The 21,993-nt window shown below is 37.5% G+C and overlaps 2 protein-coding genes across 4 annotated transcripts in view; one reads left to right on the forward strand and one right to left on the reverse strand.

The window, feature by feature from the left end:
* Window positions 1–4,640, forward strand: part of CXADR (CXADR Ig-like cell adhesion molecule) — an 83,073-nt gene extending 78,433 nt beyond the window's left edge. Inside the window, exon 8 of the mRNA XM_034948168.3 lies at window positions 1,986–4,640. Coding sequence (XP_034804059.3) covers window positions 1,986–2,027 — 42 coding nt within the window. The 3' untranslated portion in view covers window positions 2,028–4,640. The remainder of the gene's footprint in view (window positions 1–1,985) is intronic.
* BTG3 (BTG anti-proliferation factor 3) lies at window positions 2,492–21,766 on the reverse strand. 3 transcript variants are annotated; one of them, XM_003819200.5, is made up of 5 exons: window positions 21,537–21,766; window positions 17,804–17,984; window positions 13,690–13,827; window positions 7,441–7,648; window positions 2,492–3,173 (listed from the first exon to the last, which is right to left on the reverse strand). In XM_003819200.5, exons 2-5 carry the CDS (start codon window positions 17,974–17,976, stop codon window positions 2,934–2,936), a joined length of 759 nt encoding a protein of 252 aa, XP_003819248.1. In that variant the 5' UTR covers window positions 17,977–17,984; window positions 21,537–21,766; the 3' UTR covers window positions 2,492–2,933. The 3 variants fall into 3 exon arrangements, with proteins under 3 accessions (XP_003819248.1, XP_054961164.1, XP_054961165.1); XM_055105189.2 differs by lacking the exon at window positions 21,537–21,766 and adding an exon at window positions 20,413–20,543; XM_055105190.2 differs by lacking the exon at window positions 21,537–21,766 and adding an exon at window positions 20,456–20,477.
* Window positions 21,767–21,993: the final 227 nt, after the last annotated feature.

The following is a 21,993-nucleotide window of genomic DNA, read 5'->3' on the forward strand; positions in this document are numbered from 1 at the left end:
AAAAAAGCCCAGCTGGGTTTTAAGTCAGAGCTTCATTATTTAGTTTTCTGTGATCTTGGGCATTTTTAACTTCTCTGGAATCCTTATCTAAACTGGGATGATAATGGTACCTACCCCCTGAGGCTGTGATGATTAAATAAGTTGTTGCCATGTAGTAATAAAAATTAAAAAATTTACTATTATCTGTAAAATGGACAGAATGGCTACACAATAAACTGTACATGGTAGGTGTTTGTATTTTTCCCTCTTCCTAATCATAAAATAAGAAATTAACACATACCTCTGTTAGCTGAGAAGTCAACATAAATGCTTTATTATCTTAGCTTGGAACCACAGAAGTTTACTAAAAAGTTAAATACTTTGAGAGAAATATTATACTAATAAACCAGAAATAAGCACTTCTTTAGTATTAATGTGATAGAACTTACTAAAAATTTTTTTTCAAATATCCAAGTTTAACCTATAAAATTTAGAGCTTTGCAGTTATGCCTACAAATACAAAAATAAAATGGAGAATTTAAACAAATTATTGTTCAGTGATAAACCACTCCTGCTTGAAATAGCCCGATAAGGCTTTCAAGCTGAAATTATGTAGTCATGTTTTAAGAGCCACCTTGGAGTTGTCTAAGGGAGACAAACTTAAGAGACCAAAGCACCTAGAGTCATAATTACTACTAAAAAAGGGTTTGGCAAACTTCTTTTGTACCCCATGCTTGCTAGAACTTAAGACCCAGTTGCTGAGTGACAGTTTTATTTCATTAGGAATAGATTGGAAAAGCCATATTTATGAGAGCTTTCTTTTGCTCTAAATAAGTTTCAGGACAAGGTGGAGGATGGGTAGTCGAAACACTGGCAGAATCTTCTATGAGTAATACATCTACCTGTATGCAGTTGAATTCAAAACTAGTGGTTTCCCCAAGAGGCCCTGTCATTTAATCGTCACAACTAATTAAGGAGATTTTGTAGTAACGTGGAATGTTCTGGCTACTAGGTATGTGCCAAAAATAACACTTCCTTCTTTACACTATTATGCTTCTGATTTTCCCAACAAACCTATATAGTCATCCCTCAGTATCCTTGGAGGATTTGTTCCAGGACCCTCCTGGATACCAAAATCCTCAGATGCTCAAGTGCCTTATATAAAATGGCTTCGTATTTGCATATAACCTATGTACATCCTTTAAATCTAGATAATACCTAATGCAATGAAAATAGTTATTTTAAAATTTGTATTTTTTAATTTTTATTTTGAGTATTTTCCATACATGGTTAAATACAGATGAAAAACCTACAGATGAGGACCAATTTGCTCATAAGCAAAGCAACAAATAAATTCTGTCTGCTAACTTCATGATAAAAATACTTGAAACTTTCCAACTTTACACCAATCACCTACACATCTGTCATTATCACCACAAAACTCTCAAGGACCCATAAGGAAGCAGTGTGATGACTCTGAAAGTAATTTTTTTTTCCCTTTTTTTCTTTCAATAACTTTGGTTAAAAAAGATAAAACACATCTCCCTTGTGACACTAATAGACATGCTCATGTTTGAATAGGCAGTCACTAGATTTCAGGAAAAGAGTAGATATGGTTTAGAGAGATGTTAAAATTGTGTATGGCTTAAAGAGTACAATATTAAAACTAGAAAAGTCTCTAAGGTTTAAAAATGAGTTTTCTGAAGTTGCAAACTTTAAAAACTGACTTTACATTTTCATACTATTGAGCTATACCTTTATGATTTGTGCAGTTTTGTATTTAAACAGGATTTATCTTCCTAAAAAAACAATAATTTGTGGAATAGCCATGGCCATCCAATGATTTATTAGCAAGTTGTGATTTTTCTGGTAAGTCAAATAATTTAAGACTGTAAATTTAAAGATGAAGGTGATGGAAAAAGTATTGCTGATCTTAGTTTTTAAAAATTTACCTTTGGAGAAAAATCAAAACTCTTATAGAGATATCTCTTTTTTTCTTTTTGTAGTTCAAGTACCCTTACAAGACTGATGGAATTACAGTTGTATAAATATGGACTACTGAAGAATCTGAAGTATTGTATTCTTTGACTTTATTTTAGGCCTCTAGTAAAGACTTAAATGTTTTTTAAAAAAAGCACAAGGCACAGAGACTAGAGCAGCTGTAAGAACACATCTACTTTATGCAATGGCATTAGACATGTAAGTCAGATGTCATGTCAAAATTAGTACGAGCCAAATTCTTGGTTAAAAAACCCTATGATGTATAGTGACACTGATAGTTAAAAGATGTTTTATTATATTTTCAATAACTACCACTAACAAATTTTTAACTTTTCATATGCATATTTTGATATGTGGTCTTTTAGGAAAAGTATGGTTAATAGTTGATTTTTCAAAGGAAATTTTAAAATTCTTACATTCTGTTTAATGTTTTTGCTATTTAGTTAAATACATTGAAGGGAAATACCCCTGTTCTTTTCCCCTTTTATGCACACAACAGAAACACGCGTTGTCATGCCTCAAACTATTTTTTATTTGCAACTACATGATTTCACACAATTCTCTTAAACAACGACATAAAATAGATTTCCTTGTATATAAATAACTTACATACGCTCCATAAAGTAAATGCTCAAAGGTGCTAGAACAAATCGTCCACTTCTACAGTGTTCTCGTATCCAACAGAGTTGATACACAATATATAAATACTCAAGTCCAATATTAAAAACTTAGGCACTTGACTAACTTTAATAAAATTTCTCAAACTATATCAATATATCTAAAGTGCATATATTTTTTAAGAAAGATTATTCTCAATAACTTCTATAAAAATAAGTTTGATGGTTTGGCCCATCTAACTTCACTACTATTAGTAAGAACTGTTAACTTTTAATGTGTAGTAAGGTTTATTCTACCTTTTTCTCAACATGACACCAACACAATCAAAAACGAAGTTAGTGAGGTGCTAACATGTGAGGATTAATCCAGTGATTCCGGTCACAATGCATTCCAGGAGGAGGTACCCATGTCACTGGAATTGGGCGATATGGTTTATTTTTCCTTCCCTGATTTGGATAACCAAATGGAACAGGAGGAGGATAGTGATTCTGATGGCCATTCCCTCGATACATTCCTGGCTTTTTTCTGGGCAAAGGGTGCCACATTGGAAGAGGTGGAAATATAAGTTCTGAAATCTGTAGGGAAGAGAACACATTAAGTTAATTCAAAGGAAAAATTCATCATCTATGTTCCAGATTTCTCATTAAAGACATACAAAGTTACCCACAACACTGAGATCACATCTAAGTGACACTCCTATCGTCAGGTCTAAATACATTAAAAACCTCATGTGTAATAGACGTATAATGTATAACAGGTGACCAATGTTTTCTGAATGCATAAAGAAATGAATAAACTCAAACACAGTACTTCCTAAACAACTTCAACCAGAAAAGACCAAAACATGGAACGAATGGAAGCTTGTAAGGACATACTTGTTTTAGTCCAGTGGTTTCCACAGCTGGCTAAGCCAGGAGTCACTTGGAGGCTTTTAAATACAAAACATTGGAGCTGGAGGCCATTATCCTTAGCAAACTAATGCAGAAACAGAAAATCAACTACCGCATGTTCTCACTTATAAGTGGGAGGTAATGATAAGAACTTATGAACACAAAGAAGGAAACAATAGACATTGGAGTCTATTTGAGAGGGGAGGGTGGGAGAAGGAAAAGGAGCAGAAAAGATAACTATTGAGTACTGGGCTTCACACCTGGGTGATGAAATAATATGTACAACAAATCCCTGTGACACATGTTTACCTATGGAACAAACCTTCATGTGTATCCCTAAACCTAAATAAAAGTTAAAAAAAAAAAAAAGATAAACACAAAACATTCATGCCCTAGCACTGGTCTAATGAACAATAATAAAATCTCAGAACTAGAGGCCAGGTATTTTGACAAAGCTCCCCAGGTGATTCTGATGTAGCCAGTTTAGTATTTGGGAATAATAGTTTTAGATTATCCCATAAATCAGGTGGGCACGTCAGGTTCACATTATTCAAAGTGTTCTTATCAGCAGTTTTAGACCTCTCTGCTTAGAATGCCACATCTTCTTAAATTTCTGATTTTGCTGATCTCAAATCTGCATTTCTAAGTATAGGATTTTGAAAAAAAAATTATATTGTGTATAGCATTGCATTCATGATAGAAAATTCAAAAGGTACAAAAGGGTAAACTGTGGAAAGTCCCTCTTTTTTTATCTCACCCTTTATCTTCTTTATCTTAAACCTTCTCAAGGGCAACTGACACCAAACATTTTTTTAAAAATACCTTTAGAGATATTCTATCCACATCTATACACACTTTAAAAATATATATGTATACTGGATTGTATCCTGCTTTTTACATTTCATAATAATACATTTCAGAAACATATCAATACATAAAGATCCTTCTCATTTTTCTACAGCTAGATAGTATAGCAATGACTATAAATTAAATGGTCTCCTAGTAATGGGACATTGAGGCTGTTTTCAGTCTCTTACTATTAAAAAAACAATGATACACAACGAACAAAACAATGCTGCAATGAATAACAGCACAGTTAATTCTAATAGAAGGCTTTATAGGCATATTTTCGTTTCTTTTGGTAAATATTTAATACTTAGGAGTGGAACTGCTGAGTAATAGAAGAGTTACACATTTAACGTTAAAAAGTGCCAGTTTTCCAAAGTAGTGGTACTATTTTACATGACTAGCAAGTTTATGAATCTAGCTGCTTCACATCCTTGCTAACATTTCATGCTGTCAGGCTTTTAAATTGTGCAGTTCTGGAAGAACTAGTGTTTCATATGGATTTAATTTGCATTCCTCTGATCATAAATGAGGCCATTCACATAACTCCTTTTGTAAAGTGTTTATTCACATCTTTTGCTCCTCCCGCCCTTTTTTTGAGATTACAGCAGGATATGCCCATTATTTTTCATTGAATCATTTACCTTTTACTAGTGATTTGTGAGCGATTTTTTAAAAAGTATATTCTGGAAATAAGTCCTTTACAGATATATGTAATGAGAATATTTTGTCCTAGTCTATGGTTTGCCCATTTTCTTAATGGTTTCTTTGATGAACAAAAAGATGATTAATCTTGATGAAGTCCAGTTTGTCAATTTTTTTCCCTTATTAGTTACTTTTTGTGACCCTCTAGAAGAAATATTTGCCTGTCACAAAATAAAGATTATATTTCCCTATGTTTTCTTCTAAAAGCGTCAGAGATTTATCTTTTATGTCTAGGTACACAATCCATCTCAAATCAATATTTTTGTGTATGGTGTCAGCTAAGTTAGGTTCGTTTTTTTTCCTACACGGATCATCCAGTTGTTTCAGCACAAGTTCTTGAAGACTTTCCCCATTGAATTGCTTTGGCACTTTTGTTAAAAGGGAGAAAAAAGACTAATTGTATGTATGTGGGTCTACTTCTGGACTCTCTATCCTGTGCCATCAATATATTTGTATGTTTTTAAACCATTACCACGCTGTCTTGATGAATATATAATAGCTTTGAATTAGTGTGAGCCCTCCAACTGATCCTCCTTTTTAAAAATTTTGAATCAATTTGTCACTTTCCAGAAAAAAACCTTTTAAGATGTTCATTGATACTGAATTGGATCTACAGATCTATTTCAGGAGAACTGACACAATCTTCATTTCTTCGTTTTTTAAGATATGAATAATTCTTTATCCCCTCTCTTGGGATACCTTTTAGAAAACAGCAGAGAACAAAAATTCCAAGCTAGAAATTTTGTTGTCCTTATTTGATAAAACTTTTTTAAAGCTTGTGGCAATGCCAGATTCAAGATACTAGAAAGAAGAAAATCAAAGTGGGCCATTTGCACTAGCTTTCACACAAGTAGTGTTTCTCTATTATAAAATGTTTTGCTAATGAGTATTAGGCCAAGGAGAAATGTTTTCCTTAAAAAGCACGTAAGAGACACCTCAATTTCCATACCTTTCTGTTATCCTAATAGTCTTTCAACATGAGGGAAAATAAATGCAATTTAATTTTAAAAGAAATCCTAAAAATTAAAGGTTAATTTGCTTGTAAAAAATTAGCAGCAATTTAATTTGAGACTTACATTCTTGCTTAACAACAAATAAAATTCTGAGGTAAAATTGCCACACATTTGGATGAATTCCAGAAAATTCAATATACCTAATTTGCAATATATAATCCATCACACAGAGAAAAAAATGCCTCAAATATTTATGGCAAGGGTTTTAAAAATGATCCTGAAGTACAAATACTATGTTTACTTATTGATATAGGGAATGTCTCTGGAAGGATACTAAAAAAAAGAAAAAAAAACCTGGTAATGAATGTCTCTGTGGAAATGCATAGGACTGGTGGTTGGGGAGAAAGAGGACTTCTCACTATTATACTGTCTTGTACTGTTTGAAGTTTCATAAAGCCAGGTACATGTTATATACATATACATATACATAGATTCCTAAATTATGATAATCTTCAGGAATAATCTTCCCCTAAAGTCTAGGAAGAATAATTCAACTGAGAAAAAAATGAGAAACCAAAAATTAAGTTACACTGAAATAATGTTCATTATGTAAATGTATGCTGAATTTAAAAGTTTAGTTTATCATACTAAAAGCTCCAATATTCTGCTTCTTACTCATTAGGTCTAAATTTTCATTTTCAGCTCAACCTTACCACAAACCTGGTATGTTTCATTACATTTAATCAAAGCAAGTAAGTAAAAATAGATACCTTTAAAAATTAGTAATAAGTACATTTACAGAATAAGGCTCAACTCAAAAAATCTCTTTAAATTGTTATGACTTTAAAATATCTTTCCTGTTGAAGAATGCTGTTTGGTCAACAATTTTTTAAAGTCGATTAAATGTTCTTTGGCATGTAGATATAAATAGTAAATCAGTGAATGGATCTGTAAGTGCAGGCACACTAGCTACATGACTTTTCAACTAGTAAAGCAAAAAGGGAGACAATGTTTCAGCTTGAGTAAAATATTAATTATAATATAATAAATTTAGAGAGGTTTCTCTTTAATCATGGAACGGGAGAGAATAGAAAGTTAAACCCAAAGGTACAAAACAAAGTGTTACATACTACAAAAAATAAGTGGTAACTTTTGAATGAGATTTTAAAATATCAGGAATGTTTTACCATCATGAATTTTCTACTTTTTGCCAATTTTTCTGAAATATATTTATCCTAGTTATTGTATAGTGAAGCTGACCTTTGATAAAATGACTCAGGATGCCTATTTACGTGCCAGAGAAACAGCTTTCCCTTAGCATGGGGCAAGGCAAGAACTATTATCCAGAATCTCAAGTCAGAAACCTTGGGCAATGCCAAGTAGGACTACCTGAAAGGTCCTGGCAATCCCTGCACATCCCTTTAAAACTGAGCTGTTTTCATGGTTACCTGGTACACAGGACTTGCGGCTGCAGTCACCGAATTGGGTTTCACTTCTATTTCCTTACTTGTTTCTTCATCTGAAGAAGAGGATCCTGAATGATAATCAGAGGTAACCTTATCAAGGGCCCTGGTAACTTTCCTGGAGATCTCATCCTTGTTCTCATCTTTATTTTCAAAGCTGGCAACAATGAATGCATTGTTTTTCTCTCCATACCTAAGAATAAAATTAAAAACTTACAAATCTTGAAGTCACATCAGCAAAGCAAAAAATGTCCATAAAAACAAAGAGATCTGGACATGCCATCAATACAAGGCAAAGATTGAATCATCACAGAACTTGACCCTACACATTTAATATCCTAATACAGCTCAATGCCAGCAAGCAAACCACAGTTTTCTACTTCTGGTCTATTTAAGTATTCATAAACATAACCCCATTTTCTTTCCCTTATTTTCTTTCTACTAATTCCTAAAAAAAAAAATTGTTTAAAACATCAAAAAAAGTCCATTGTTTTGATTACATTTTTGTATGTACCAATGAAATTGGTTGTACAATAAAACATTCTGATGTATTTTTATTTTTTTGAGATGGGTTTCACTCTGTTGCCCAGGCTGGAGTGCAGTGACACAATCACAGCTCACTGCAGACTCTACCTCCTGGGCTCAGGTGATCGATCCTCCAACCTCAAACCTCCCAAGAGGCTGGGACTACAGGAGTGTACCACCATGCCCAGCTAATTTATATACATTTTTAGAGACAGGGTTTCACCATGTTGCTGAGGCTGGTCCCAAACTCCTAGGCTCAAGAGATCCACCCACTTCAGCTACCCAAAGTGCTAGAATTACAGGCATGCGCCACTGGCTGATTTTTTTTTTTTTTTTTTGAGACGGAGTCTCACTCTGTTGCCCAGGCTGGAGTGCAATGGGTGCAATCTCGGCCCACTACAACCTCCACCTCCCAGGTGTTCAAGTGATTCTCCTGCCTCAGCCTCCTAAGTAGCTGGGATTACAGGTGCCCACCACCACGCCCAGCTAATTTTTGTATTTTTAGTAGAGATGAGGTTTCACCATGCTGGCCAGGCTGGTCTTGAACTCCTGACCTCAGGTGATCCACCCGCCTCGGCCTCCCAAAGTGCTGGGTTTATAGGCGTGAGCCATCACGCCCAGCCCCAGCTGTACTTATAAATGTAACATATATGCTAGTAATTCAAGTCACAGATCAACTAGAAATTTCCTATAAAATTGACTTTAACCCCAATTAAATAAAAAAGGGGGCCTGTTATTTATACTCACAAAAATGAGAACTGAGGCAGTTATTGAGATTAAAGAAAAAAGATAGTTGTTGAAGAATATAGAGGTTTTGCTTAAATTATATTGCTTACTTCAGAGTTTCCTAGGATAACTACTCACCTCTCATCTTAATTTTTTTTTAAGGTAAGATGAAAAAATCTTGTTATTCTTCCAAAACATTTTTGAAGATTTTTCATTTTTTTTAAGTTGTCAAAATATGTAACCTATGCTGCTGGTTACTTAAAAAAAAATTCTGAACTGTAGGAAAATAGTGTAATAAACTCAAGTAAAACCAAGAGTTTTTATTCAGTGGACATAGGAGAAATCCACAAATCTATTTAAATAGATTGCACAGTGTCAACACTATCAAACAATTTCTAGCATCAGGACAAAGGATATTGTTAAGCAGTTCTTACAAAACACATACAGTTAGAAATGCAATTAAAGTGATTCTAAGTTTGAAAAAAGATAAAAATAAGTAACTCTAAGTAGAAATAATGTCAAGCTTTTGATTCAATAGTTAGCTGAAGTTAATTCATTTCAAGATAGCACTCGTCTCAAATTATTTCTGAATCAGAATGGTTATCTATTATAAAGTAAAAGTCTTAACTGCTATAAAGCCTTTGAAAATGTACATGAGGCTGGGTGCAGTGGCTTACACCTGTAATTCCAGCACTTCAGGAGGCCTAGGTGGGCAGATTGCTTGAGCCCAGGAATTTGAGACCAGTCTGGGTAACATGGTGAGACCCTGTCTCTCAAAAAAACAAAAAAACAAGAACAAAAAATTAAAAAAACAGAAAAGAAAATGTATGTGGAAATCTAGCAGTCTCAGAGATCACACATAGATGAGTTCTATTTCTTCAGATAGCTATGCTGTCTTCCATTCCTATAGGCCAAATGAAACTATAAATACTACTTAAATATAGTACATAACTTCGCTTTTCTATTCTTTTTTAGTTTACCTCATAAAAGTTGCTACAGGGGCTGGGCGCGGTGGCTCATGCCTGTAATCCCAGCACTTTGGGAGGCCAAGGCGGGCGGATCATGAGGTCAGGCGTTCAAGGCCAGCCTGGCCAACATGGTGAAACCCTGTCTCTACTAAAAATACAAAAAATTAGTCGGGCATGGTGGTGAGCGCCTGTAATCCCAGCTACTCGGGAGGCTGAGGCAGGAGAATTGCTTGAACCTGGGAGGCAGAGGTTGCAGTGAGCTGAGATCGCACCACTGCACTCCAGCCTGGGCGACAGAGTGAGACTCCGTCTCAAAAAAAAAAAAAAAAAGTTGCTACGGGATGGTAGAAAGGGCATTAGACTAGTTTCTCATTCTGGCTCTGCCACTGACTAGCTTGGTCACCAGAGGCAAGTCACTTAATTTCCCTAGGCCTTAGTTTCCTATATGCTGGACGAGGAAGCTGGAGCTGGCTAGATAGTGGTTGATCTACGGCTGGTGACTCTTCGTAGTATAAAATACCTAAACAGTAGCTGGACATGGTAGCTAACATCTATAATTCTAGTACTTTGGAAGGTCAAGGCAGGAAGATTGCTTGAGCCCAGGAGTTCACAATTATAGTGAGCTATGATCATGCCACCGCATTCCAGCCTGGGCAACAGAGCAAGACCCTCTCTCTAAAACAAAACAAAACAAACAAAAAATAAATTCCTAAACAATTCAGTTCCTCACAACATAAAATTTGTGTTCTCTAATTTCAAGTTTACTTAGCATAAGGTTTTAGCAATACACATTTACTCCATGTCCCCTCCACAGTTGGAAGACTCAACAAATTTCAAGACAATCAAGGGTTAATTCATGTGTTAATGACACTAATATAACAATGACTTAGGCCTATCTTCAGTTTTGCCCATTAATGGAATCAAAATTCAAAAATGGAAAGGCAAGAAATTTGAGAAAAATTCCTGCCTTTGTAGACAGAAACCTCAACCAAGGGCAAATATCTAATGATTGAAGGATCAGCATTATTAACTCAGATTTCTTTGACACCTAGTTTGGTTCTGCATTTTTCCCTTTGTACTATTTTGGTATGAAGGCTCTCTCTTCATGGTAAGAGAAGCTGCTGACTATACTACTATAACATTACAATGTGCAGTCGATCCCTTAGGAGAATTAGTAGACACCTGGACAACTTTTAAACTTTCCATTTTTCAATGATCACTGGTAAAACATCAAGGCTAATTTAGTTATTTAGAAACAATCAATAGTATTTAACACTCTATTGGGGGAAAAAAAGGATGGCAGAAATCACCAAAAAAAAAAAGTTGTAAAATATGTTGAGTAGATAAGCTGGCATCTGTTCTCAGAACTTCTCATCATAGGCAAGATTTATTTTCTATTCTGTATCACGAAGTGATAACCTTTCTAACTATATGGCACTCTTTGTACTCCTGCAGCATTTTATTCTATCAGAGTAAGTGAAGACTATGAAGACTGTTCTCAGTGCATCTCAATTTTTTTTTACAATCTTAAGTCTCTAGTATACCAATGAGTTATTATTTTTAAAGATTCTCAGATATTTGATCAATTGTATACTTGCTAGATCAGCTTTAATTTTCAAAATATCTATGTTTCCAGTTTGGGTGAAAAAATATTTCTCAATGTCTTTTTCCTCTGTTAACTTATATCAACCACCTCTACTAAACGGTTAATACGTCTTTCTTTTTGGGGTTCTGTTATTGAATGAACACCTGACACTCGCAGGTGATTTCTATTAGCTGTGGAAAAAAATCACATCAGAGCCAATTTTTGGCAAATTTACATATAAATTAGAAGCCTACTGAATGAAAAGGTTTTCTAAGATTAATAAGATGAAAGCAAAGTAGCAGTTTTTTCCTACCAGGCATCATCAAGTAAAGAAATGTCTACTGAAGTAGAATGTCCGTATAACTAAAGTTTTTATGTTCAGGTACTGAGACTTATTTTAAGCATTTTAAATACATAGGTCCAAAATGTTTATATAATTATGTAACTTGTTAAACATCCTTGGACGTAAAAACTTTCCCCTGATGGTTTAGGATCATTATATTGAACATAAACTATTTGATTGTGTGATAACATAATTGTGCTGATTTTTTAGCTTTTTCATTTTTGCCTCTATGTCAGACCACATGACATTTTTTGGTAGCGTCTGACTCATCAACCCTCTTTAAAATGCTGCTTCTCACATTTCATGGGTTAAGAAACCACACAACTAACTTAACTGTGTGTTAAATAGGAGCCAACTAGGATCTAAGTGCAGGTCAAATTAAAAAGTAAACAATTCAATATAGTAGCTTTTTGACAGCTATTTCTTATAAATGGAGGTCTTCTGCACAGGTTCAGTGGCCAAAGTTTTCCAAGTCTGAAACTAGCCTAAAGCAGGTCCTTAATTAGTCCCAGAATCTAAAAATGTTTATTTTCTCAGACCTAAATTTGAGATAGCTTGCTCCTTTTCTACCCGAGAAAGAAGTACTGGAGAACGTTTATCACAAACCTCTACCACCTACATCTGGTTTCCAAAAGCAATAAACTTACACCAACCACTGGCAAATCAGGTAGTAACCTCAAGCGGTGGTCCCGACAAAATTTAATGGAAGAATAATCATGTAATTCATCTCTCCTGTCTTCACCTCCACCTTCATTGCTGGAATCAGGTCAGTCTGCGACCACCTTAGGAGTACATAGTTAGGGTTCCTTCAAAAAGCAACTTTACTACAATCAATAAAGAGGCCAGGTGGTCAGGTGAATTGTACCTCAAAACCAAATAGAAACATCCTAAAGGTAGAGCCACAGGAAAATTCTTGCAGGAATTCCATGCCTCTGTTCATCTTCTTCCTGCTAGTTAGAACATCCTTCCCACCTTGTCACCTGGTCAACCATGGCTCATCCTTCACCTCCCAGCTCAAGTATCACCTACTCAGTAGTCTCCTGACTCCTCACCAGATGCAGTAACTTTCTACTTTGTGCAACCTACCACTGCATTTTGTACACATTTCTAACATAAATCAGATAACAATGTAATTTGCTTACTTTTCTTCTCCTTAATTTCAAACTGAATTACCTAAAAGCAGAATGTTGCTTTTGTTTTTGAAAACCCTACAACTGAGAGTGCCTGGTCCACAAATAATGGTTTTTGAGCAAGTGGAGTTCAAAAAGATTTCATACCTAGCACTGATCTTTCACAACTCTATTCATTAGGACATGTGAAAAATAACTTCCATTATAAAAATAAAACCACGAAGTATCACTCAGTCACTTACATAATCAAAAAGGAGGAGGCCGGGCGCAGTGGCTCACGCCTGTAATCCAGCGCTTTGGGAGGCCAAGGCGGGCGGATCACGAGGTCAGGAGTTTGAGACCAGTCTGGCCAACATGGTGAAACCCCATCTCTACTACAAATATTAAAAAAAATTAGCCGGGCACAGTGGTGGGCGCCTGTAATTCCAGCTACTCAGGAGGCTGAGGCAGGAGAATCACTTGAACCCGGCAGGCAGAGGTTGCAGACAGCCAAGAATGCACCATTGCGCTCCAGCCTGGGCAACAAGAGTGAAACTCCGTCCCAAAAAAAAAAGAGGAGACAGGGAGAATAAACAGAAACAGAAACAAACCAAAAGTGGTTATCCAGTATTATTTGGGATTAGCTTCTTAATTTGAAGACAGACAAGTGCACCACCAATTAAAGATAATAGACACCTAGCGGAATCTAGGTGTCTACTTCTTGGTCTACAATAAGCTTCTTGGCAAAGCACTACTAGAAAACCCCCACCTAATCAGTTTCTTTTTTCGGCTATAAAGCAGAAATCTAACTAGTCCTTCAACATCACCTCCAGAAAAGTATTTCATAAAATTTACACTGAGAGAGTTAAACCACCAGCTCCTGGCCATAAAGATACACAGGCAGGCCGTACATGACAGAATGTCATAAAATTAGTTCCAGCATGGTCATCAGTTCAGCCTCTAAACTTGAGAACTCACCGACAGCACACCTCACATGGGTCCACCCAGAGAGTGAGCTCCTTTGGCAAGCCCAGGTCACTATACAAGATGCAGCTGTTTTCACAGGCTTTCAGGACATCAGGATCAACTCTCTGAAATTTATTGACACGAATACATCTACAACAAAGTGGAGTTACGTTAATGGATTTAAATGAATTTAATCATAAACGCCATAATATCTGTTCATACTTGCCAAGGTGAGTAATAAAATAGTAATAAAAAAAATACCCCGGTAGAGAACCTAGGAGCATATCTATCCTAAACAGATAATAAATGTGAACTACAGGCACAGAGGCAGCCTGAAAAAAAGATGGCACCTATGTGAGCCCAAGGAAATCACTAGTACTGGGTCTACCTCAGTCTACCCAGAGACTTGACCACCCATGTACATTAAATGAGCAAGGAGTATGAAAGTTGCACGAAATTTTAGAACTCTGAAGGTAAAAGTTTCTATAGGCCAAGTTCCTATACAAAAAAATCTCTAACAAAAGGCCTCATCTAATGTTTCAGATGGTATTTGGAAATGCTTATGACAAGTTCTGATCTGTCATTAACTTGCTTTTATATCTCAGATAGTAAAGTGGTAAGAGGACACCCTTGCTTTACCTATAATTGTTCTATAAATACAGGATAAGTGAAGGACACAGATTCATTCATATCATATACTTATGATTAAAATACCTAACTAACATGTTATTGGCTTATTTCATTTAACTTCTATTTACCCAAGCACTTTTATTTAAATAGTTGTCAAAATTAAGTGAGGAAAATTTCTAAACCAATAGAGCCTCTGTCCCATCTTTTTTTAATCTAGTATACGACATCTACCTAATGGAATGTTTAATAAATAAAAAATATGCATTCTGTTAAATGATAAGCATTCTGATTAAGTAGGGAAATAGGGCCTATGAAGGAAAAGTATTTACTGCCTACAATCAAGAATCAATCAAGAGAACTTGGATTTCAGCACTAATCCTAGTATTTATCAGGTAAGCTTAGTTAAGTCACTGTACCTCTTCCTCAGACCTGTAACTATAAAACATGGAAATACAAGTTAATTGATGAATAGTAATTACGCTGTAAAATACAATGATATAAAGACTAATGTGCTATTTAAAGTTTTTGTAAAAGTTAAATTATTAGTTGGTTTTAATTTCTATTTAAAAAATGAAAAAGTTCTCAATAGGTAATAGGAATAAGTGTTTCTACATAATAATATTAACAATAATAACCATTTTTAAAAATCTATTATGCAATGGACAATTTCCTAAATGCTTTGCATGTATTAACTCTTAATTCTCATGATCATCCTGTGAGTTAGATACTTTTTTCCTCAACATAAAGAAAAAAGGAGGCAGAGAGAGTCTGAGTAACTTCCCAACATTACACAGCTACTAAGTGATGGATCTAGGGTTCAAATCCAGGCCACTAGACTCCAAAGAGCAAGTTATTTCCTTAATACTCAACCCTGTATATACGTACCTATCTTAGCATCACCATTAACAATATAACAAAGGCAAAGTGAGAAAAATTATTTTCTAGTATGTAAAATACTGCTTAGTCCTTTTAAAAACATGGTCTTATGCTATAGATTCTAATATTGTATAGGGTAATTTGAAAGATCCCATGTGCTCTGGGACCAAAAGCAGTTAAGGATAAAAAGATATATCTTAGATGTATGTGTTTTTCTTATCTACAATTAAGGTGATACAGGCTCTAAGCTTACAAATTATATATAAATATAGATGCTTAAACAGAGACTATGCTTCAACAAAATCTGCATACCTTACATGTTTTGTACTGTTTTTTTTCACTCTACATACTGACTACTTATCCATTAACTACTCTTCAAAAACAAAATTTTAAAAGTTGCATAAAAATATTCTATCATTTACTTAATGTTGACAGTTTAGTTCTTTCCATTTGTGCAATTACAAAGTGTAAGAGACATCCATATTCATACATGTTCGTCTGCATTTCTAATTATACTTCTAGAATAGATTCTTGGGAGACTTACTGTTCAAAAGGTATGAATATTTTTATAGATCTTGATAATATTGCCAAATTGCTCTCCACAAGTATCTTATTTATATTGCAGAAAAACAATTTCAACTTACAAACATTTTGTAAGAGAAAGAACACTCCACCTATTCTATGGACTGAAGTCTCTACTAACTTGGTTAATCTTATATTCTATTCATTTTTATAATAGTAACAACCCACTATTTTTTCTACTTCAAATACAGCTTTAAAATGACTCAGTAATGATACTTCTGATCACATGCCAATTTAATCGTTTCAGTTTTTTTCTCAAGTTTTTAGAATTAATGGAAATGAAATTGTACACTGTCTGACCTTTAAGTATTTACTTGACAGTGCCTCCTTTTTCAGTAATAGTATGGTGGCTTGGCACTTCCAAAAAGCCTTCATCCAATGTCAGTTAAATCAGAGTAAAAAGCCTCAACAGTTCTAACTTAACGAAAGCTGTTCACTCTATTGGAAATGAAAATATGCAAAAAAAAAATTTAAGATAATCAATAGATAAGATAAAAAATGACTTGAGCCTGTGTTAGCGTGCACATTTCTATTTTAATTCATTTTCCAATTTACTGGAAACCTCTTTGGATTAAAAATGAAAAGGAAAATATACTATTTTGATTCTCTTCTTGTCAATAGAACACAAGCTCACTTGACTTTCAGTACATGAGAAATTAGCAAATAATATGTTTGCCTCCTTTTTAGACTCCTTGAATAGTGCTGTACTTGCAAGAGCTCAGTGGCAGAAAGGAAGTCCTTCTGACATCAAAGCACAAAGTGTTGATTTGTGTAGGAAACTTTGGGGACATCAATATACACAAATAAAAGAGAATTTCTGTAGTTATCACTATAGTCACTGTTCCACTTTTATTTCTTGTGGCCACATCCACAAAATGGGACAATGTTTGGCAGCTGAGTTTAGCAGAACATTCTCAACTGAGGTTCCTGAGCAGTCACATAAATACTACAGTGAGCATGCCAGGGCATGTTTTATAGGAGTCTGCTCTTCTTTACTTTAAGCTGTAAATGTACCTTATAAAGCAGAGTACAAAAGACAGCTCCAAGTGAGAATTACCTTCCTTCTCAGTGCCAAAACAGTGGTAACACTGTGGTGTGCAGAAAGCCCATGAAAACATGGGGTCATGTAGCCCTGAGTTCAAATCCCAGAACCTTGGCCAGGCATGGTGGCTCACGCCTGTAATCCTCACATTCTGGGAGGCAAAGGGAGAAGATCGCGTGAGGCCAGGAGTTTGAAACTCACCTGGGTAACACAGCAAGATCCCATCTATACAAAAAAAAATTTGTTTTTAAATTAGCCTGGTGTGTTGGCACATGTCTATAATCCTAGCTACTTCGGAGTCTGAGGCAGTAGGATTGCTTGAGCCCAGGAGTTTGAGGCTGCAGTGAGCTATGGTTATACCACTGCACTCTAGACTGGGTGACAGAGCAAAAACAATACCACAAAAAAAAAAAAAAAAACTCCCAAAAAAGCAAATCCCAGAGCCGTTATTTACTAGTCGTGGATCACAGGTGAGTCACATTCATCTAGAAAATAGTTACACTGACTTCTACCACAAATATATAAATGAGATTATTCTTGTATTAACGACATATCAGGTGTCTGATAATCTTAGTTCCCTTTTTCCATACTTTTTTTTTTTCAAAGAACATATAACATGTAATTTACTTTTAGATGCAAGATTCACTTCTTTCAACTCCTACCATGCCCATTAATGTGTTATTAGGGGTCCTCTAGAATTGTGAAAATCCCTAAGTATTTGTGATAAACAGAAATGCACTGTTAGGAGCCAGGCTATAACCACAAAAGACTAACTCCTATGACCCCATAGCATTGGCCTCCTGTGTCCAGGCAGTGGGACTCCACCAACAAATACTTGTTTTAAAATGAGTAAGGAGAAAATATACAAACACCCCAGAGTTCTATATTTTGCAGATGAAACACCTGTAGACATGGTCTGCACACCCTTCAATCATCTGGCCTTGAACCCACCTCAGGGGTTGATCAGCCTCTAGCTAATCCAATCTAATCCTTTACCTGTAGGCCTGTCCTTTCGATGGTTTTTCTGGATACCAGTGATTTTTATATTTTTCTTGAAGTATTAGGGTCAATTTCTCAGCAAACCTCTCAACTGCCTCTTTTTTCAACTTATCATGTTTTCGAACTAGCCTTGTGAAAAAGAAGACAACGGCAGCAATTTCATTCTTCATTTTTTTCCCTGCAAAGATAAAACATGTTTTCTCAAAAAACCAAAATATAAAAACTGGGAAGATGAAGCTCTGTAAGATATACCTCCTTTACAGCTCTCCCCTTCCTCCTTCCAATTTTATCTTGTATTTCTTTGGCTTATATCTGGAGTAGAGAACAATCTACTTATCTTTATGCCATAAAGGCCTTATTATAAAATACTACTTAAAAATCTTATCACTTAGCTTCATGAAGAAATTCCATAAAGAGAGCACATTGCTCCTGTTGGCTAAAATAAAACCACACCTATCAGTAAAAGAGAAGCACTATAATAAATGATACGACATAGATGTTACTGTGTGTGTCAATATTTAGCTGCAATAATCTAAGTTTAAAATTCTGTGAAATGATTTGAACTTTAAAACATAAAAAAAGTCTACTTTAAAATCTAGAACCGTAGAGCTATTTTATAACAGAAAAGTTCGGCAGTTCCTAGAAAGGTTAAACACAGAGTTATCATGTGACACGGCCAATTCTACTTCTAACTATTTGCCCAAGAGAAATGAAAACATATGTCCACACCAAAACCTTGTACAGAAATGGCCATAGCAGTATTCATAATAGCTAAAAAGTGAAAACAATATGTTTACCAACTAAAGAATGGACAAATACTGTGTTATACACATGTATGGAATATTATTCAGCAATGAAAAGGAATGAGTACTAATACAAGCTACAATATGGGTGAACCTTGAATACAGAAATGCCCATAGCAGTATTCATAATAGCTAAAAAGTAAAAACAATCTATATGTTTACCAATTAAGGAATGGACAAATACTGTGGTATATACATGTAATGGAATATTATTCAGCAGTTAAAACGAATGAGTACTAATATAAGCTACAACATGGGTGAACCTTGAATACATCACACTAAGGGAAAGAAGCCAGTCACAAATGACCACATATTGTACGATTCCATTGATATGAAATATCCAGAATAAGCAAATCTATATAGACAGAAAACAGATTAGTGGCCTACGGGAAAGTGGGAAGCCAAGAAAAGGAGCATTGCTAATAAGTACAGGGTTACTTTTTGAGGTGATAAAAATATTTACTAAATTTCACTATAGTAATGGTTGTACAACTTTGTGAATATACTAAAACCATTGAACTGTACATTTTAAATGGGTGAATTGCACGGTATATAAATTAAATCCCAAAACTGTTCTACATAAAAAATTTCAGCATTGACTTTCCGAAAGTACTCTTTCAGGAAGAGAGATACATTTATCCACAAGTTAAGAGACACAAAAACTAGTGGATCTATCAGGACATATTTAAGAAATGGAAATTCAGGTCACCCACAGAAAAACAAACTAAAAGAAATAATCAGAGATTTAGCTACATTTTGGATTGCCTCAAAGGACTTTAAAAATGGTATATCTGATTTATCATTGATTAATCCTTAAGGGCAAACCCTTGTCCTAAGATTGTTTTGATGTATGTTGTCTCTACTCAGTGAGCTCATTCATCTGGCTGCTGTAACCTGGAGTTATTAAGATGCTGCATTTAGTAAGCAACATCACCTTTTTGGGAGCCAATTACGTATTAAAAACATACAGCCTCTGCTATGTTTAGCATAAAAACAACTAACCTAGCAGTAGTTTGTGTTCCCACATTTCCAAAAAAATAAAGCTGATTGTTAGCTTTCTTTTCTCAAACTGCTCTTTAAGTCTCTCTTCAGAATGTGACTCCTTTATTCCAAGTGCAAATTCAAACAAGGAACCTCACTGTGAAATAAATTCTACACAGTTATCTGAGAGGTGTGCTGGCAGCCACACATAGCCTGATGGAGGGGAAGGCACACAAATCTTCCTCCCAGAACCCTAGAATGAGAAATTCACCTTCTACAGCCAGCTACCAGGCACCGGGCATGGGTCCACACACGAGTGTACAAGTATACATAACCCCAGCCCAGCACGACTGCTGTGCAGCCTCCTCCTGAAAAATGTAAGCCATTTCCACTTTGTAAAGCTACGTTTATATTCCACCACGATATGATGGAAAAGAAAACCCAAGGCAATTTAATATACGGGTTGGGAAGAAAGTTTTGCTGATGGAACTACATTAGCCTCCACTCCAGCAAAGCAAACAAGGAACCACACTAAAGAAATTTACTGAATCTTTTAACTAGATCTTTCTCCTCATTCATTACATTTGCCAACTATGTGCCACATATCTGAGTTCTGGATTTGTTTTTGTTTGCTCTGCTTCATATAAAAAAATAGAAAAGAAGGAAAGAACCACTTAGTGGTTGCTTTTGGTTGTAACACAAGATGACTCATTTGGACTTTTGTTTTCCCCGTTTGAAGAAATGATAGCTCGAACAGCTGAAAAATAAGCCCACTCCCACCAGTATTCTAGGAGTACCAAAAGGTGAAAGAGGGAGAGTTACAGTCAGGGCAAGAACCACCAGAGGCAAGCAGGGCCAAGAAGACCTCAGGCGTCTTGAGTAAGTAGGCGTCCTCCACCCACACTCAGAGCAAAAGGCTCCCATTTTAAATATCGCACGGTGACGTCATCCTGGGACCTCGTCACCGCGGCGGCTGCTCCTCAAGTTCTACTTTGTTCCACAAGGCTCCTCTGCTCACGGCTGCGTGGATAAAACCCAAAGGGAATCCAGAATCAAGCTCGGCCTCGCAGGAGTTTATAACTTTTGTACTTTTCCCTCCCTCGTAACGAAAAGCTAATCGCAAACGTTTCTAGGAACACATTTTTCTCCTGATAGACGTTCCCAAGGTGGAGGGCGCGAGAAGACTGGCCCGTGGGGTGAGGAGCCCCGGCCCGACCTCAGCGGCGCCACAAAGCGGGCTCCAAACCATGAAGAGGGGAAATAATTTTCCAAGGGGCTAAGAGTTGGACTTTTTGAAGCCATCGAAACCTGCTGCTAGGCTCTCCCGCTGGGGTTTTGAGAGAGGTAGGTGAGGAGGGATCAAACATCTCCACCCACTCTTGAAAGAACCGCCTTGAGCTGCGCCCAACTTCTGCAATCCCGGTTTTCCCCAAGTTCAAGGGGAAGGGCCCTGGCGCCCAATGCCCAGCCTCCCCGACAACATCCTCGCCAGGGTGCGCCTGCCCCGCGGGTCCGCTGTCCCCGGCGGGCGGCCCTGGGTTCGAGGACCCGGCTTCCCGGAGGCGCGACTCTCCAGCAAACGAGCGGAGCTCCAGAAAAAACACCGACGCGAAGGGGGTGGACAGAGGGTGGGAAGCCGCGGGGTTGTCGCCCACCCGGAGGCGGAATGTAACGCGCTGTGGCAGGAGCCCTGAGGCGGCGTCTTTTTCCTCAGGCGCCCGCCGAGGGTCCCGCGGAAAGCCTCGCGGGCCGCCCTCGCGGCCCGCAGCCCCGCTCTGGCGCCGAGCCGGAGCCCATGCAACCTGGTTCCATCCCCTGCCCCTCCCCTGCCCCCGGTGCGCCGCCCGCCAGCGAGCCTTCGACGTGGCCGCAGGGGCGACGGGACCACCCTCCCCCGATACCCACAGCCCCGCCATGTCTGCCTTTCCCCGGCCCGGTCTCCTCACCGCCGCTGCCGCCGCCGCTCTCCGGCCGGAGATTCGGCGGCCCAGACCGTGTCCTGGCCGGGAACTGAGGGCTCCGCCTCAACGGGCCCGCGCTGGGCAACAGGGAGCGCAGCGAGCCTCGTCCGGCGCGTGCGGCTCCCGCGTCGTCGGGCGGCCAAGCGCGCGTTGAGAGGACTGGCGGGCGGACGAGCGCGCACACGAGTGAGCGCAGCCCCAAAGCGGCGCGCAGGGGGCTCGCGGCCCGGAAGAGGGGAGGGGCGATGACCCGGGAAAGGGTTGGCGCCGCGCGGGATCGGCTCGCGCGCCTGAGGGGCGGTGCCGGGGGCGGGGCTTCGCCGCGAGGCCACCCCGGAGCCCCGGGCCTAGCCGCACGGGAGGCGACACACCCTCACCCTGCCCTGAGCCTGGCGCAGACCCTCGGCCGCGACGGCGCGGTCCGCAGAACCGCGGGCTACCC

Source organism: Pan paniscus, chromosome 22 (assembly GCF_029289425.2).
Source record: "Pan paniscus chromosome 22, NHGRI_mPanPan1-v2.0_pri, whole genome shotgun sequence".
In the NCBI taxonomy this organism is placed as follows: Eukaryota; Metazoa; Chordata; class Mammalia; order Primates; family Hominidae; genus Pan; species Pan paniscus.